General features: G+C 35.1%; 1 protein-coding gene across 12 annotated transcripts in view; it reads right to left on the reverse strand.

The window, feature by feature from the left end:
• Window positions 1-18,077, reverse strand: part of LRRFIP2 (LRR binding FLII interacting protein 2) — a 57,459-nt gene that overhangs the window by 9,725 nt on the left and 29,657 nt on the right. For 7 of the 12 annotated variants that reach the window (XM_085051606.1, XM_085051616.1, XM_085051612.1 and 4 more), the window contains 9 exons: window positions 17,537-17,584; window positions 15,836-15,889; window positions 13,225-13,332; window positions 10,797-10,841; window positions 10,015-10,128; window positions 9,529-9,600; window positions 3,115-3,285; window positions 2,750-2,842; window positions 703-795 (listed from right to left, as the gene is read on the reverse strand). In XM_085051606.1, coding sequence (XP_084907732.1) covers window positions 703-795; window positions 2,750-2,842; window positions 3,115-3,285; window positions 9,529-9,600; window positions 10,015-10,128; window positions 10,797-10,841; window positions 13,225-13,332; window positions 15,836-15,889; window positions 17,537-17,584 — 798 coding nt within the window. The remainder of the gene's footprint in view (window positions 1-702; window positions 796-2,749; window positions 2,843-3,114; window positions 3,286-9,528; window positions 9,601-10,014; window positions 10,129-10,796; window positions 10,842-13,224; window positions 13,333-15,835; window positions 15,890-17,536; window positions 17,585-18,077) is intronic. The other 5 variants (XM_085051615.1, XM_085051610.1, XM_085051607.1 and 2 more) reach the window with 4 other exon arrangements.

The raw sequence follows: 18,077 nt of genomic DNA on the forward strand, positions 1-18,077 counted from the left end.
TCCTTTTTAAAGACTTTCCAATTAACTCCCTATCGCCACCAGGCAATCTACTTGGGTCCCAAAACAGCCACAAGGTCAGAGCCATCTAGTGACCACTGAGGGTCAGGCTAACTCAGTTCTACAACTTGTGCGTTGCCCAGAAGCAAAGCTGACAAACCCTGCCTGACCTACATTAGCTGCATAGTATCAGCACAGTTCTTCCTGTACCACCTTTCTTCCTATACAGGAACCCTACAGATGCTCCTCAGATCACCCACAACCATTGTTGCAATTACAACTCCCAATTCCTAAAGCATTTTAAGTGCTATATCACAAAACCAGCTTGGTTCAGTGTTGCATCCAAGCTACCCAATCCTGCAAGGATCAGAAGCATAGCACCTGAATGTGCAAGTTGGTTGCAGAAGATATATCAATATCATATTTTTTAGCACTAGGCATGCAATTACAATTTTTGTAAAAAATTATAAACTTTTATGTGTAACAGTTCATGTTACAGATTTAATTAGTGCTACTTATCATTATGCAAGTAAAAATAAAGTGTAGCTCATTTTCTGAAAAAGAGAATGACTGCAAAACATTTTATACATTTAAGTTGGGAATGGCCTTCATTTCTTTGGAGTACACAGCATTCCTTGGGGTGTAGAGGGTATCCATCTACTTCTAAATTAAAAAAATACCTTTCCTCCCATATTTGAATCATACCCCTATTTTTTTATCTTTCCAATTAATTGTCTCCTGGAGATCAAACACTTCTTTGGTTATGGAGTCTATATTCTCCTGCATACGTTGATTCTCCTGTAGTAAATAGGATGAGGGAGGAATAAAAGAGGAAAGAGAAGTAAGGAAATGGAAAAAAAATCCCAAACATTAGAACAGATAAAGGAAACTACGTAATAAAAGTCAACCAAAGAGTTTATGAGCATGAAGTTACAGAAACAGCGTGCAGCTTAATGTGATGTATTTCTCATTAATTCATGCAAGAAAATAGTATTTAATTCTATTCAATCAATGTTGATGGGAAAAGCTAGAGTTACTTTTCTTTAGCGACTGTTCACACTGCAGTCTGTGGATAGAAACATTATTACCCTGCTGTAATTTCCAGATACTTTCAATTTGGAAGAGAAAACTAATGCTACCAATTGATTTTATTAATGTTTTACAAAATAAAATAATCTTCTTGCAAGTATAAAGAAGGGAACATCCAGGAAGCAAAAGACAACTGCTGACTGCTTCCTGATACTATATCAATACCTATCAAGTGTGGTCTTATTTTTTTAGCTGACTATCACTGCATTTTGTTGCTTGCCCTGCAAACATAATTAAATTCTTAGCTATGAAGATGACATAAGAATTTTAAGGGGTAGAGACAATTTTTTCTGCTCTTAATGAGTGAACTTGATTTCACACCTAGGAATGGAAGACAATGTCTTTCTGCAAAAGTCTACATGGCTTCAGCTAGATTTTCTGTTAGTGTTAATAGATGGGGAAAAGATACAAGTAAGTGGTAAATATGGGCCAAATCTTCAAAGGGACTGATGTATTTGTGAGTATTTGACACATGCTAAATTCTACCAAAGCAAAGACTCCAGACAAATCTACTGTATATTGATTCATATACTTAAATCCCACCAAAACCCCAAACAAGAACATGCAAAGTTGTTCTTTAATTCTCATCAAAGATAATTCAGAGTAAGCAACAGAGCTACAACAGAATTTTTAAGGGTTTTTTGCTTGTCAGCATTTATCTGACTCAAAATGCTGATACTTAGGATTATCTTATTTCTTTTCTTCTGCTAGTAAGTCATATCAACTCCAGTTCATGAAGCATAATACTTCCAAAACAGAACTGGGACTTTTCAGAATCCTTTTGGAGTACTACCACCTAGAGAGCAAAAGAACATAGTGAAGAAATAAAGGATCAATGAACTATCACACAGTTTTTGAAAATGACAGTGGAAACTTTGGCCTATACACTTAACGATAATCAATTTTTACTAAAATGAAAAGACAGTGGGAAAATTATGTAATAATTGAACTACAACTTTGGGCTAAAATCACTGGGAAATGGACACGCACATACTGTTGTCAATATACATATTTTTCTTTGTGGACCATTTTAAAATGAAGACTGATAACAGCTCTGAGATTTTAGCGTAGGCAGGTTTGTTTCCAGAAGATAAGGGGAAAAAGGGAAAAAGAACAGAGTGAAAGGGCAAAAGAACAAACTGCCACACCCAGCAACATGGTTGTGACCCAGTAACATGCTGACCAGTGTTGCTGTATATTATGCTTGACTGGTAAGCAAACAAACATTCACTACAACAATCTTCAATGGCTGATACTCACAAAAATCTGAAATAACTGAAATGGACACTTTTGAGAAAGGCAAAGAATAACATCGGGTATTATCCATGCATCAGAACTTCTAGCTATGGAAAATTATTTTGGCCACACAAATATTAGTTCTGCCCTCACAACAAAAAAAAGATGCAAGGAGAATTCATGAGAGAACCACAACTCTCACAAGAACCAAGATTCTGCAAGATGTTGAAAACCTTGCAGAGACATTTTCAGCTTCATAAATTTAGGAAGATCAGTAGCCTAAATTCTACCCACTAAAACACGATAAATTCTTTCTTAAAAATGCAAGATAATACTTCATCCTGTTTTGTGTATTATGGCTGTTCCCATTCAAATTTTACACTGTATTTATTTGCACAAGTTCTATCATACACTCATATGAACATACCTCTATCAATTCATCTCTCTGTCGAAGGCCCTCTTTAAGTACATCCAGCTTATGCTGCAGAACACTGCAGGTATGTTTCTGTCTTTCCAATTCCTATATTAAATAAATAAATTATTTATATTTATTTTCAGTTATGTAAGAAATTACCAAAATTATTTGAGAAATTCTACTACCAAGCAGTTAAAAAAAAAATCACTGAATCAGTGGTGTAGGTAAGTTGTCCAGATACAAAGATGTTATTTAATAAACTGTAGAGAGAAAAGATTCCATAAGCGCAATACAAAAAAGAAAAGCTAATCTGAATGTTTTCAACTGTTCTTACTAACTAGTCCAGATTTCTATAGTTTATAATTAGAAAAAAATACCTTTGACTTCTCTTCATTCTCCCTACAGAACTCTGCTATCTGTTCTTCTTTCTCCTCAATAACATCCTTTAAAGTATCCACTTGGTAAACCAAGTTGTTTTTCTCATTGTCTAGTTGAGCATTGGAAACCATAGCTTTCTTGTACTTCTCTTCAACTTCAGCTAGTGAATCCTACAGACAGCAGAAAAGTTTGCATTAGTCCAACTTTTTGATGCATTGTTATAATGTTAAAATACCACCATAATACTAAAGGATGAGATGTTAGACAGTAAAATTATGCAACCATTTTTGTTTCTGAAATATATTCTTTAGAGATACCAAGTCCCAGTTCAGTTCCATTACTCAAGTTAGGTCATACACAACAATGAAAAGTTATCATTACGAAAGCATGAATAATACAAGATAATATTCCACTTGCATTTTCTACTCTGCCACATTCACAGCAACTCACAGCGATACAACAGTAATATCACAGCTTCACTGTACTGTCAAGGCATGCATGAGAAAACAGTTCAGAATGATGCAACAAATCTAAAAGAGAGAACTTGGACAATTAAATCACTAAAAGAGATCATGAAAATATTTCCAAGAGTAACTTCAACTTAAAGCTCATTATTTAAGTAGTGGCCTATGACCTTAGATTCAAAGTTTTAAGATAGCCACAGTAATAAGGATTCACTATTTAAACATATATTTTATCTTTGGTTTTTTTGCTAAGAATTTTTTATTAAATACTATATCAAGATTCACATATTTGATTCTTTACCTAAAGGAGCAGATATGCCTTGCTATACAGCCTCTTACACAAATCTCCCCCATTTACCATTTTATCCCATTTTTAGTTCTATTTTTTTTTGTCAGAGCTGTAACAAATGTCAACTATTTAAATACTTAGAACAACTATCACTCTGGGCACTTTTAAGCATGTCATTATTTCAATATGCATGATTATGAGGGCTGGGACTATGTGGTAATAGCTGCAGGTCCCCTACACCCCTTTCATAATGACTGTACTTGTCACCTATTGCCCTGCCTTTCCCACCCCACGTGGTCCTGGCCACTCCCTCCAGTTTTCCCTATTGGTTCCTGTACCCCAACTCCACCCATGTACCTCCCCTGTACCCAGAGGTCACTGGGCCTGTGTGCTGTCCCTGCCCCTCTCTGTTTCCCTATAAAACTCCTAACCCTCTGCCATCTTGCTGTCTATGCTCCACGTGTGTATGCATGTGGCTGTCTATGCAGCACATGTGGCTGTGCATGTGAGGCCTTCACCTTCGAGGCATCTCTGCCTCTGGGAGGTCGTTGGCCTCTGCTGCACCATGCGAATAAACATCTTCCATGGAGATAACACACAGACCCTCCTCGCCTCCTTTATCATCGCTGGTTGTGGAAGGAGACGAACCAGAGCTAGCCTTATGGCTCCCCGGCTGGTGAGAGTGCAGTGTCCAGCCCTGGGACAGAGGGTTTGGAGCTCTGAGGTGCTGAACAGGGCTGCGTAGAGACACTCTAGGGTAAGGTCTGCTTTAACATTCCATAAACCACAACAGGGCTACATGACCTTTAAGGCCCATTCCAACACTTTAACATTCTATGATTTAAAAACTATAAAAATTGATTTTCAGAGTCCTAATTTTAGAAATGAAAAAGAACTATTAAGCCAATCCCTTGACAAAGCAGACCTATGCTCTACTAATCTTCTTGAATTTCATGCAATCTGTTCCTGGAAGGCGTAAGTAGCATTGTCTCCATTTTTAATTATTTGTATTATGACAGTAGAAGCACTAGCACAAGAAGGGCATGAAGCTGGGGTTTTCCAGAAAACAAAACACTAGGACTAAGATATTAAGAGAGAAGTTGGCAACAATCTAAGTTTTCTAAGAAAATACTGAAGACTAGTATCTGTTAAATAGTTAAATTATGGAATCATTTTTGTTTCAGAATTATATTCATGTTTTCTCTTTAGAAATACCAAGTCACAATTCAATTTTATGCTATAAGAAAGACAAAAAAAACCCTATCCTCAAACCCTATTCCATGTTGTAAATCTCCAGTTTGGGAAAGCTGTCCTTAAAGTATGAATTTTACCTTTTATAATTTTAACCATAATCACATGTATTTATACATTTCTATTCCGTTCACTGAGTTCTGGAATTTTCTGCTGGAGAAATACTGTTTTTTGAAACCCCAGAAAAAGTAACTACATATCAGAAGAAACAAAACAGGTTTAAGTTGTGAAAATATAAGAAAAGTACCATTATCATCTGGGAAGTAGTAGCAAACAGCAAAGATGGCTCAGGATAAGAGAAAAGAAAAAAAAAATATAAACGTAAGTTGATGCAAGTAATTCTGAAGATTAAAATCAGACAAAACTTCTTCTGTGATGCTGTAGATCTTGTAAAGATTGGCAAAACAAAATGCTAGAGGGCAGCAAAAATATTATTTCAAAGAATAATCAAGTAAAAAACCAAAAATATTAGGATTATAATGAATGCTTTGGTAACTTCACAGGGAGATATGAAATTTAACAAAAAAATGCCGCTACGAAAAAAGTCCAATTTGATTATTTCTGTGAAAGTGGTGAATGAGGCCATGTAGTAATTTAGGTTGGCAGAGATCTCTGAATGCCATCTGGTCCAATCTCCTAATTAAAGGGGGGCAACCAAGCTCAGGCTACTTACAGCTCATCTCCATTTTAAGTACCTACATAAATCTAGACTGCAGATGGTCAGCCTTGTTTGCTTTCCTTGTGAAAACTCTTTTTTCTTGAGTTCTAATTGGAATTTCTACTCTTACAACTAAACTTTTGTCAGTTGCATATTTCCCTTACTAAGATGTCTTCCCTCTACTCTCCACAGCCTCCTGTCCTATTGTTGATGAAAACAGCAACAATATTGCCAACCACTCCTCCAAGACTTACCAAAGCCCACTGTCTCAGCCTCTTACTGTATGCCAGGAATCCAGCCTTAAAGGCATGACTAGGTTGTGACTTAAAACATTGGATTAGGATGTTATACAAAAAAGTAATGGCAGGGAAGAGAGGAGGGTGAATCTGCAGTTACAAAAGAGGAAAAAATTGATTTGGATGCTAAAGAGTGAAAACTGTTTCTGAGAGAGAAGCTAAGCTATGTATAAGTCCCTCACGGGTTAAAAAAACTAAAATATTGCAAAGACTTCTTTGCAACTGTCTTCTTTTCAATTATTACACAGTTCCCCATGGTTCAAGAATTCCATGTAGTTTCATGAAGTCTTGCAGCTTGATTTGAAATAATTTCTGAAACACTTGAAGGAGGCTGTAGGATTTCTAAGGATGAAGATGAATGGGATGGAATGCAAATAGATAAGGCTCTGCATATAACCTAAAGCTATGAAGAAATACCGCCCACAACTTTATCAGTAAAGTCAAAGTGCTATAAAAATTAGGTTGCTTGAGCTAGAACAAGATGATTCAAGCCAACAGACATCAAGAGAGTGCTCTGCTAACAGCATAAAAGAAAAATTTTGAGGAAAGAAACAGGATTCTTGCCAGTTGATGCAAAGAAATACATAAAGAAGCAATAAAACTGAATCAAACTGAGACAGGAAAAGATTTGAAGACCTAACTAAACCAGAACTAGCCACATTAGAGTTTATTCTGCTGACACCCAGCATATTTGCAGCCAGGTAAAGCCCAAACTTTTAGCAGCATAAGGGCAACCAGAGAGCTTAGAAGATAGTGGGATTACAAACCTGTATTAGTCAACCACTGGAAAAGGCCAGTCAACCAAACAAAACCCCAACATTTAAATGCAGTGTAAATGCAGGTGTCGTAGTAACTCTTCCATAACATACACAAGACAAAACTGATCAAGTACAAGTTGAGAAAAAAGCAGCATCTTCCTAAAAAGGCTCCCAAAATAATCTATGGAATGTGAATTAACTTAGGAACACATTATTCAGTATTAGCAATAACATAAAATGCAATTCAATTCTGAAAGTGAAGCAGAGATGAAGATCTTAATATTGCACACTGTGCCCTTTGGTAACTGTAATGAATTACAATAAATAACAATCCATTAGCCATGAGTCAGAACAGTAGTCATGAGATGCTGGTCAACACGTAAAGATGCAAGAGTTAGATCCATTCTGAAAATATGAAGCAGTCTCACATTACATTCTATCTGTGTCTCGTATGTCCATGTCTAATAATCTTGTAACCTACTACTCTTTAAAGTACTTTTAATATTCATATGGCAATATAACTAAACCAAAACATACTTCATCTGAGCGTATTGCTATCAGGTTGAAAGTGACCTTTAAAGGTAAAGTTATCCTTTAAAGAGGTAATAATTTTTGCTACACGAAACAGCTCAAATTACATATTTTCTCCTTATTATATCATCTAATATATTGTTAAATTGAAGAAATTCAAGGAAGCTGATAAATACATCACTGTTACATATTGTGATAATGGCTGCAAGTTCCCCACACCCCTTTCTTAACGACTGTACTTGTCACCTATTGTCCTACCTTCCCTACTCCACATAGTCCTAGCCACACCCCCAGTTTTCCCTATTGGTTCCTATACCCTAACCCCACGTGGCCCTGGCCACTCCCTCGGGTTTCCCCTATTGGTTCCTGTACTCCTAACTCCACCCCTGTACCTCCCCTGTACCCAGAGGTCACTGGGCCTGTGTGTTGTCCCTGCCCCTCTCTGTTTCCCTATAAAACCCCTTACCCTCCGCCATCTTGCTGTCTATGCTCCACGTGTGTTTATGCTCCACATGTGGCTGTGCATGTGAAGCCTTCGCCCTCGAGGCATCTCTGCCTCGGGGAGGTCGTTGGCCTCTGCTGCACCATGCAAATAAACATCTTCCATGGACACAACGCATAGACCCTCCTCGCCTCCTTTATCATCGTCGGTTGTGGAAGCAGATGAACCAGAGCTAGCCTTATGGCTCCCCGGCCGGTGAGAGCACAGTGTCCAGCCCTGGGACAGAGGGTTTGGAGCACTGAGGCACTGAACCGGGCTGGGTAGAGAAGCTCTAGGGTAAAGTCTGCTGTAACATCCTCTAAACCGCAACAGTTACATGCTCTAGTACAAGAAGCATTTATTCAATTCAGTCTCTATATGGATATAAAACAAACATGAACAATTCTCCTTACTTTTACGTGAAACCATTGACAGACAAGAGGAAAGAACAGAAAAAATATCCTCAAAAAGATTTGTAAGCCCCATAATTTGTTGTATTGTATTTCCCTTCAACACAAAACAGTGAAAAGTATGATTACTTTAAATTTACTGCACTGTTAATTGTGTGAAAATGTACAAAAGAAAGGCATACATACGGGTTTAAATGAGTCAAAATACAGACAAGTCTCATGTGGAAGACTACACCTAGTAAAGGTAGTTCAGTGTGCTGCTGCAGTGTAAACTGCAGTGTAATTTCCCCCCTGTGTGGGGGGAAATGGCTGGAGCCCCCAGCAAGAGCAGTGATCTGGCACTGACCCTTTGCATAACAAAGGGCATACAGACCTTGGCACCAGCCAGGTGACCAGCACACTGAGAGATACAGGGGAAGCCAGTGGCTCAACAGGAAGACCCCAGACTACTGTGTGCATGGACTGCGGGGATACGAAAACCCAAGGATTGCTTAAGTGCAGGGTCCCTCCTCGGCAGCACCCAGCTTGACCTTGAGCTGGTTTTGTGTAAATGTGCCATGATTAAAGTGCTTAAAGAAATCAGATGTCCAAGATTCTGTTATGGGAAACCCATGGCAGAGCCTGTAAGGAAACCTTGACTGACAGTGTGAAAAAACCAACCTGATTTGATTTTAGATAATATATTATTATAGAAACATTAGATTTAGATAATATAATGATTTAGATAATATAAGGGGAATATAAACCATAAGCATAAATAAAAACTATTTTTAAATGGCAAGGAATTAAAACAAAATTTTCTCCTGCAAGCAATATGCCTGCCCAAATTAATTGCAGCACATCTTTCAAAATTATTACTGTGTTTTTGCTTTAGAAAATGAAGTATTTGCTGAAACTTGGAAGACTAATTCTTAAGTTCTTTGCCATAATTATCTCCCCATTCTTTGTTCCCCATTCAATATCTAGTAATTATTTTTATATCCATTTATTTGCTTACAAACCTCTAAAAATATAAACTGAATATCTCATTATCTTAGCAGGAAACACCTATATATAAATTCCAAGTTTCATGCTCTTTAAACCTTAATCAAATAATGAACATATACAATCTCATGTACATCTTAAGCTGATGCTCTTAATGCATTAGAAGTTAGATACATGCTTTAAAGGAATTTAAAAATTCGTTAGTGAAGCCACTATGTTAGTGAAACCGGTGATAACTCCATTACCCAAAAACGCCCATTCAGAATGCATGCTTGGGAGGAGCCCTGATACCTTTAATTCCTTAAGTCCCTGCATGTATCTCCCTTCTACATCATGTATCTGGTCCTTAAGATCATAGATATCCTGCAGGACATAGGAATAAACCATTGCATAAGAAGTATGGGGAAATAATTTACAAGTTGAAGAAACATTAAAATGTTTACATGCACTTCTGTGAAATGACAAAGCCTGCACTAATTCCCAGAAATTATAATTAATTCACAAAATTTTGATGGAAATTAAGGTTTTGTTCATAACTCTGAATCTAAGCCATGTCAAATAGGATAGAATTGTTTGAAATTTTACATAAACAGCGTCTTATCTTAATAAGCCAAACTTTTAAACCATAATTATGAAGACAAAAAATACCAAGATAAATTACCAAGAAAGTAAAGAAATCCTTCATGATTGAAAATTACATCCTCATAACATTTTCTTATTATTACAGATGTTCTGTATTAAAAAACAATCTTCCATTTCTCTGAAAATGCAATTTACCCGTAATTCACTGAGGGAGGCATCAGGATCCACCAAACTACTTGCATCGCCACTTCCTCTCCTGGATGAGTTGCCACTCAGAGGAGTTGCACTTACTGAATTGCGAGATGATGGCTTAAAAAATGGAAAAACATTGTATCAGCAATCATATGGTTATTTCTGGTATACTTGACAATACTCTTTATGAATTTCTTCACAATCACAGAAGAGTTTTCTCTCTTGTTTTTCTTAATATTAGCTTACAGGCAGTATTTTCCATTGATTACTTTCCAGCACTTGTGTTTCTTCTTGGTAAAATGTTGGTTTCTCGTTGATGACTTAGTATATCAGAACATTAGAATTTTGAGTCATGTGTCCAGAAGGCCTTCATAAGATGGCTATTAGTGCTGAAATACTGTAGACATTTACAACTTTACTAAAAATTATAATTTCTGCCATCCAGGATTCAGAAGAAAGTCTACAGTGAGAATCTACCATGTGGATTTTTATAGCCCTAGCCTCTTAAAATTTAGCTCTTCCTGATAAGTATTTCTCACATGAAAAATAAATTGCATAGAAAATTATTACCTGCCAGAAGTAAACTAAAGAATAAATTTTTTTCCTCAAGAAACAAAAGACACAAAGCATTAGTTTTGGGTGATAAAGAAGTGTATCTAAAAATATCTTTGCAAGTTAACCCTGATGAAAAATACACAGTATTTATACTTCTTGAACTATATCAACATTTGCGAATTTGCGGATGAACACTGACTTTAAATAATTTTTAAATCAAAAACTCTTACCCTTGAAAATACTTCTGAATGTGGTTTTTCACTCTTTTCTTCCAACTGAAAGAGAATAGGGAACATGATTACCTTTTGTAATAAGGGACTTCTGAATCAGGATCTTTTGTTCAAGGACACCGAGAAATATTTAAAAATTAAACAATTAGTTAATTAATAAAATTAAACAAGAATCAATTAACAATTAATAAAATTTAAAAATTTAACAATTAAACAATGTTAGCACAGATCAGGACAGGAAAAACAATATTCAGCCTAAAAAAGTTTTTACCTCAACTGCAAAATAAACTACTGCTTGTAATGAAAAAGCCAGAAACTTTTCTTTAAAGTTTTTAAAAAGTAATTACCAGTATTGAAAAACAAAACATGTTTTACTATTTTAAATTTCAACAGAGTAATAACTACAACACTTGCTGGCATAACAGATGCAAAACTTCATGCAAGTACACTTAAGGCAGTAAGAGACAGCAGTGTGAATGTCCTAGTTAGTAGAACATTTTTTCTTTCAATCTCTTTAGTGAAACCTGCAAGTACATCACAATAAAAACGGTTCAGGTAAAAGCCTATAACCAAAGTGTACTAAGTAAAAGCCTACTAAATCATTTCCATTCATATTTTATGTATTGAAGACTAAGCAAAAGAACTGCCACACTCACTTCTTATTTAGGAAACTCTGCTATTGCAAAATTATATTGTAGACGTCCTCATTTTCTACATTTCTATGAATCAAAATAGGTGGGATTGGACAAATATTTAGCATGGTATCTCAAGTATCTTGCTTCTCTAAGAACATCTGTTTTTCTCCAGGCCAGGGAAAAGAGTTTTGGAAGTCTGTTGCAATCACAGAAGAAACAAATTCTACTTTATAAGATTTTTCTTTTTCTTTCTATTGTAGTTTCTACAAAAGCAACATTGCCTTTTCATGACAAATTGACCACCTCCAATGATGTACTGAAATTACAGATTGCAAATATTTGTCGCCAGTATGATGATAAAATGATGCGAAGAATCCAATTGATCTGAAGTATACATTTAAACTAACCTAATTAAAAACATAAATTTGGAATCTAATAATACATAATGATGATGATAACAAAACCAACTGAGAAGGTAGCATAACTACCTTCTGTCTCAGCCTCCATGTTTCTTTTAGCAGAGCTTTAATTTCAGAATGTCAGCTTTACTATAGGAAAAAATAAACTGAAGTTTAAGATGGAGAAATTATTAGTCTCTCATGCTTTGAGAATGTACAGATGATAAATAACATTAATTATTACAAGTTATATAGTACTGCAAAAGTATTAAAATATTATCTAAATGCAAAGTCACAGAAAGTGGTTGTAGAAGTACTCTAGATTTCAGTCTCCCATTCAAAACAGAACCACTGCCAACAGTCCAGGATAAGTGGCTTGATCTAGCTAGGTCTCATCTCCTGAACACAGAGGCTCTCCAGCCTTGCTGTAACCTGACAGACTGCAATAAAAACCTACTTGTGGAGCTTCTTGGAGTGTCTTGTCTGAACTCCTAAACTGCAGTATAAGGTTGCTAGCCCTTGTTGCACTGCTTGGCAAGGGTATGAAGACTTTGGCTCTCACCTAAGCAAGCACTTGCACACTGCTGATTACCACACAGCATTCCTTTTGCTCAACTAAATAAGCACAGTGCTCTCAACATCTCTGCCTACCTACTGCATGTGCTAACACTGACTGTTATTTCAAAATATATACCTATGAACAGAAATTTAGCTTTTTTCTCCACACTATTAAACACAAAAGTTTTGACTGCAAGGAACAAGAATTTTTAGAATTTGCAGCATTAAGAAATAGAAGGTGGCTAGGTTTGGTATAAACAGTGCTCAGCCTAAAGGGATGCACAGGAAAACCATCACGATAATTTTCCTGTAACATGACCTACTGACATGGGATTCAATACAAGTGCATAGCCAACAAGGAGTGCTTCAGTAATGGATCCTGACAAAATCTCATATGGGATGAACGAACACTAAAATGCACTAATGTGGGCACAGTTCTAAGTATTTTTGTCACTAAAAGAAGTAATAGTATTCCAAAAGTACACAAAAACTCACTAGCATCATTAATTTCCAAAAGAAAAGAAAGTGTCATATGTTTGGGTCTTCAAAAGATTCTTAAGCTTATCACACACACACAAAAACTTTAAGCGTTACACTTGTCACATGCTTCTAGCAATAGGCAAAATCTCCTTTAAAATAAAGCAGCATGCTTTTAAAAAAATTACTCAGTACATTTGAATAAAAAAAAACCAGCCCCAACCCTGCAATAACCCTACTTGCAATTAAGTAACTCGGAATGCTTTTACAGTATTTACTCTTCCAGAGTATGAAAAGAAAATTGACGGTTAGTAGAGTGTAGCTGTATTCACCACAGTGCAACAAAAGCATTACACTCACATTATTCAAAACTTGGCCATCATCTGCATTGGAAACAATGCTTCCCCTGCGGTTGGAACGACTAAAATAGTCAGCAGCAGTTTCACTTTGATCAGAAAAATCAGAGGACTTCAAAAGATAAAGACAAGGTAAAAGAGAACTAAAGATGACACCACTGAATGAACAAAAGTTTATCAAAAACAACAAAAAAATCCTACCTTAAATCTCCATTATTGCACTAAAAACAATGAACATTTATAATTAATTTTCCTCAATTAGAATAATATTAAAAAAATACAACCAGATACCAGAAGGTGTAATACTAATTTAGGATTAATTTAGTACAGAAAACACAAACTACAAAAATTACCTTTCAAAAAAGTCTGCAGATCATAAAAGACCGATTCTATAAGTTGATTAATAAAAATTATTTTTCTCTACAAATGTTGCCTTTTTCCAAATCAACACAAACCCAATGGTACTAGTTATAAATATAATCTGGGCTTCTTCTCTTTCATAACTTTAAGACTGCTTGCACTAGAAGGCAAGGTTACTCCCCAAAGATGTATGTCAGACAGGCACCTAAAAAGGTGGGGGAAAAAATGCTAGTGCTACCCATTGCTTATTAAAATAGGCAAAATATACCTAAGCACATTTCAGCAATTACAACTGCCATGGGAATTCAAGTGAAATGTTCAACTGAGAAATGTTATGCATGTAAACCACAGTATTTAATGAGAAGAGTAGGTTCATCATAAGCTTTTTGATAACTTTCTACTTCAAACAGCAGAATATTACTGTGAACATTGTATTTAGTTTTAAAATTTATTATTAAAAATCCTTATATGAACAGTTTGAAAATACATTGTCTTTATCTAATTTTCAGTATTAAAAAAATCACTTCTTTATACTTGAGGTATGTGTAGCCTCATTCTGATTAAAATATAGTGAGATGTCTAAAAGTTACATATGTAACAGTTATATAAAAAGCAGTTTACTGATGACTCAGATTATGCTATTTTAGGACTACAGAATTTGTATTCGTTGTCACTGATATGGTATGTTCTATTTCTCTGACAAATTTTCCAGCTATAAAACTTAATCTATATTTAAAATAGTATCTTAATTTTCTTTAAATGTAACTAGGTAGATAAATTTTGATCACCGGAAATTTGGCTAAACTTTCCTATTTCATTTGCATTTCACAAAGTATAAAGATACTGAAGAGATTTCTTCCTAGGTATTATGATTACAGCAAAAGAACAAACAACTCAGGCTACAATCTATCACAGCACTGGTCTTCTACTCATAATTGACTTCTCTTTGCTGTTGAGAAGTCCATATATCTGATAAACCTTGATATTCCTCCTTCTATACTTTTTGTACTAATATTTTTTTTCAATGGCTTCATCAAAATTGATACGTTTTAAGATGGAGATGCATCATACAGTTTCCCACAAGTATTTTCTACCTTTTCCCTCTCTCCTACTTTCTCTTCTGATTTCCAGTGAATACTAAGCTGATTTCAAATGCACTATCCAGAGTAAAACCGAAATACAAGCCACAGAAACAGTAGGAAATGAATGTTAAATTATTCATTTTTACCTCATCTGCTTTTCTGGATTATTTCATTAAACAAATACTTTGAACTCATAGTGTGAGTGAATGGTACCTTGGCATTATTGGTATAACATACACACAGTGAGATCTGATACATATATATATATATATATATATGTGTGTGGGTGTATAGGTATGCATGCATGTATGCATGTATATATATTCCTACATATTTAATAGTACATCCTTTCAATAAATGACTCAGTGTTAAGAAAAACTAAGGAGACAAGTATTTTCACAGTTCAAGAGATTACAAATGTATGTCACCTCCTGTTCGGTTTTGGAACTTCATAAAGCAACAGCAAAATTACCTTTTTCCTACACCCTCAAAAATTTACTCTGATATCTCTTGTAGCTAAAACATTATTTTCTGACAAATCTGGTTTTATTTGTTTAGTACTTGCAACACTGTTAAAACTTTTTTGTTTTGTGTACATGACAAATGAGCAGCTGTATCAATGAAACTAAGACAATTGTTCCGCAGCAGAAGCAAAACAAAACTATTTAAAATAATTTTGCAGCACAAAAAGCCAACTTTGGAGTGACAATTTTAATGTAATACAGACCCAGAAACTAATTTCTCTCAATTTTGGATACTGGTCACCATAAACATGAGCAAGCGTTTTACTGCATGATGTAAGTTTCCATTAGTCCTCTTCCCCAAAAGAAAGACTTTTCCACGTGTATGTTTCATGTGCTTGCCCCATCTATGACATAGGGTGGTAACCCCAACAATAGTTCAGTTACTAGTTGCTTCCAATTACATAGATTACAAACATTAAAAAGATATTTAGAGAAACAAATTCCTTATTGCTTCTACAGTTCAATGTCTTATTGTTAAAAATTAACATCTTGCTAAAAATCACATCTCTGACAAACTGAAACTTCTTATGTGGAATGGAAAAATCAAGTCTGTGTATTGTTCAGTGAAATGATGCCCAGTGACCGTACTCATAACTGTTGATGTGTTAATACCAAAGCATTCAGCAAATCATGCAAGAGGAACGCTCACCACAGGACTACTTCGGACTGAGCTTGCTCTTGAAGAATAACTGTATTCAGATGGCTAAAGAAAAGTTATGAAGGACATGTTCACAACTTTAATAGATTTTTGTCTGCAGAAAACAGTTAATGAAAGAAACAAACAAAAGCCTATTACACTAAGAGTGCGCAAACTATTTGAGTTATATTATCCATCACCACACAATGAGGCCTAAGAAAGAAGGAATGCAGTACCATTTATATCTAGTCTTAGCAATCATGCCACACTCATACTCTGATTCCTTTGCACAGTCAAATAGTCTCCTATCCTATCTATGCATTTCCAGTTAGTGTCATACTACTAAAAAAACCAAACAATTTTTAAAGATTCTCAGCAGCATTTACTATTACTACTAGGCATGTCTATTTCCATGTGTCACTCTAAGAATTCCCTTGAAAAACAGCCAAATAGTTTAAAAAAATCAAGTCTTAACTATTTTCTTAACTAAATTAAATATTTAAATTGAAATTTGGTTTTAACTGCTCTGAAGCCTGCAGAAGTTTTAACACAGCCTGGGAACTGAAGCTATGCTGTACACATATCAGTTTTATTTTATGCTCACTCATGCAGGTTCTTCTGAAGCAGACTGTTTAAAGGTGCAAGGCTGAAATCTATTTATGCAGCGGGTAATAAAAGCAGCTCTGAGCAATGCAACTCAAAATGAAAAGAAATACAATTTCATGCTGCTTTGCCCCTACCTATGAAGTAACCTCTAGCAGAAATTAGAATTATATGTATATCAGAGCTATATGTAAGAGCAGTTTTTAAGGTCTTGTTCTCTCCCTGAAACTTCTGTTTTCTTGAGAACACACACAAAGCCAAAAAAGGTAAATCACCTGTTTGCAATTCAAGCGCAAAACAAGACCTCATTAACAAAAAATACTTTACATGAATATTTGATGACACTTTACACAGGTTTAGTATGTCTCTAAATGGCAATGTAAGTTGGATTTGAACTATTGTAACAGCAAAAGGTAGAAAGTTTCAAGCATGCATGTCATTTTTTAAAGATAATTTTTTGTAGAGCTATCTTAGCCATTCTATGGCACTACTAGCTACTTTCTATTTTGTAAAGATCAAGATTAGGTTTTCATGCTATTGCATTTTTGTATGTTCATTAAATTTAAATATGGCATCCTAATGAAAAGTATTCAAGGTGTGTTTACCACAAATTTCAGTAATCTTCTGATAACTTTTCCATCCAAATGCTTAACTTCTTTAAATACAGTTTTTAATATTACACATGCAGTTGTTAACTTAGTATACTTGGATTAACTTGTTCTAACCCCAGTGTTCTTCAACATCATTGTTGCATTCACCAACTTTATGCTTGTCTGGAAAAAGATGAGTAAAAAACAGCAACTACTAAAATACTTTAAGGAGGCAATTTAACAATGTTAAGAAAATTAAACTGAATGCCTCCAGAAAATGACACACAGAAACTGCGACTCTAAAAATATCCAAAAAATGCACATGTAATACTGTTAAGCCTCATGGCTATACAATACAAATTTAAGGCAACCATGCAAATGGTGCTTACAAACCAAACTGATACTTCTTATGAAACCAGTGTTTAGAGGAGACACCTATGAAGAAAAGTGTGATTTTATATTTTTGTGGGCCATTCAAACATCTAAAGATAAGTTAAATATTATTTTATGTTGTACTAACCCTGTAAGTCCTAGTTGCTGCCACTGGCTCACTGTATAGAGAAGATGACTATAAAATAAAGAACAGAACAAATCAGAAATACTATTTCTGCGTACATAATTTTTTTTATTGCTCTACATTCTGCAAAAGCTCTAAAGATTTAAATACTAAATTTTATATCTGTACTAGACAGAAACTTTCAGAAAAGAGTGAGAGAACCTCCAGGAAAACCCGTTATCTTTGAAATAAATTTGAACGTTATTAAAGCAATCTAGTATTCTTGCAAGTAGATTTGTGGAAGAGAGTGAAAAAAATTAAGTAGTTTTCAAATAACATGTCAGTTTCCTCTAGCTAGTTATTTAAACCTGGCCATGGCCATAGCTGCAGGTACTGGAAGATATTACTCATCTCATGACATATCAGTGCTTTATCATTTATATTAAGGTGGGGAAAAAAGTAGCTCAATGGTGCTAAACATTTAAGACCTTGTTGTTGTTTTTAAAAGACAGGAATTTGAAACAGCAACAGTCACAGCTGCTGGTTGTTTTCTGCATATCATACA

Source organism: Lichenostomus cassidix, chromosome 2, assembly GCF_008360975.1.
Source record: "Lichenostomus cassidix isolate B80296 chromosome 2, HeHo_3.0, whole genome shotgun sequence".
In the NCBI taxonomy this organism is placed as follows: Eukaryota; Metazoa; Chordata; class Aves; order Passeriformes; family Meliphagidae; genus Lichenostomus; species Lichenostomus cassidix.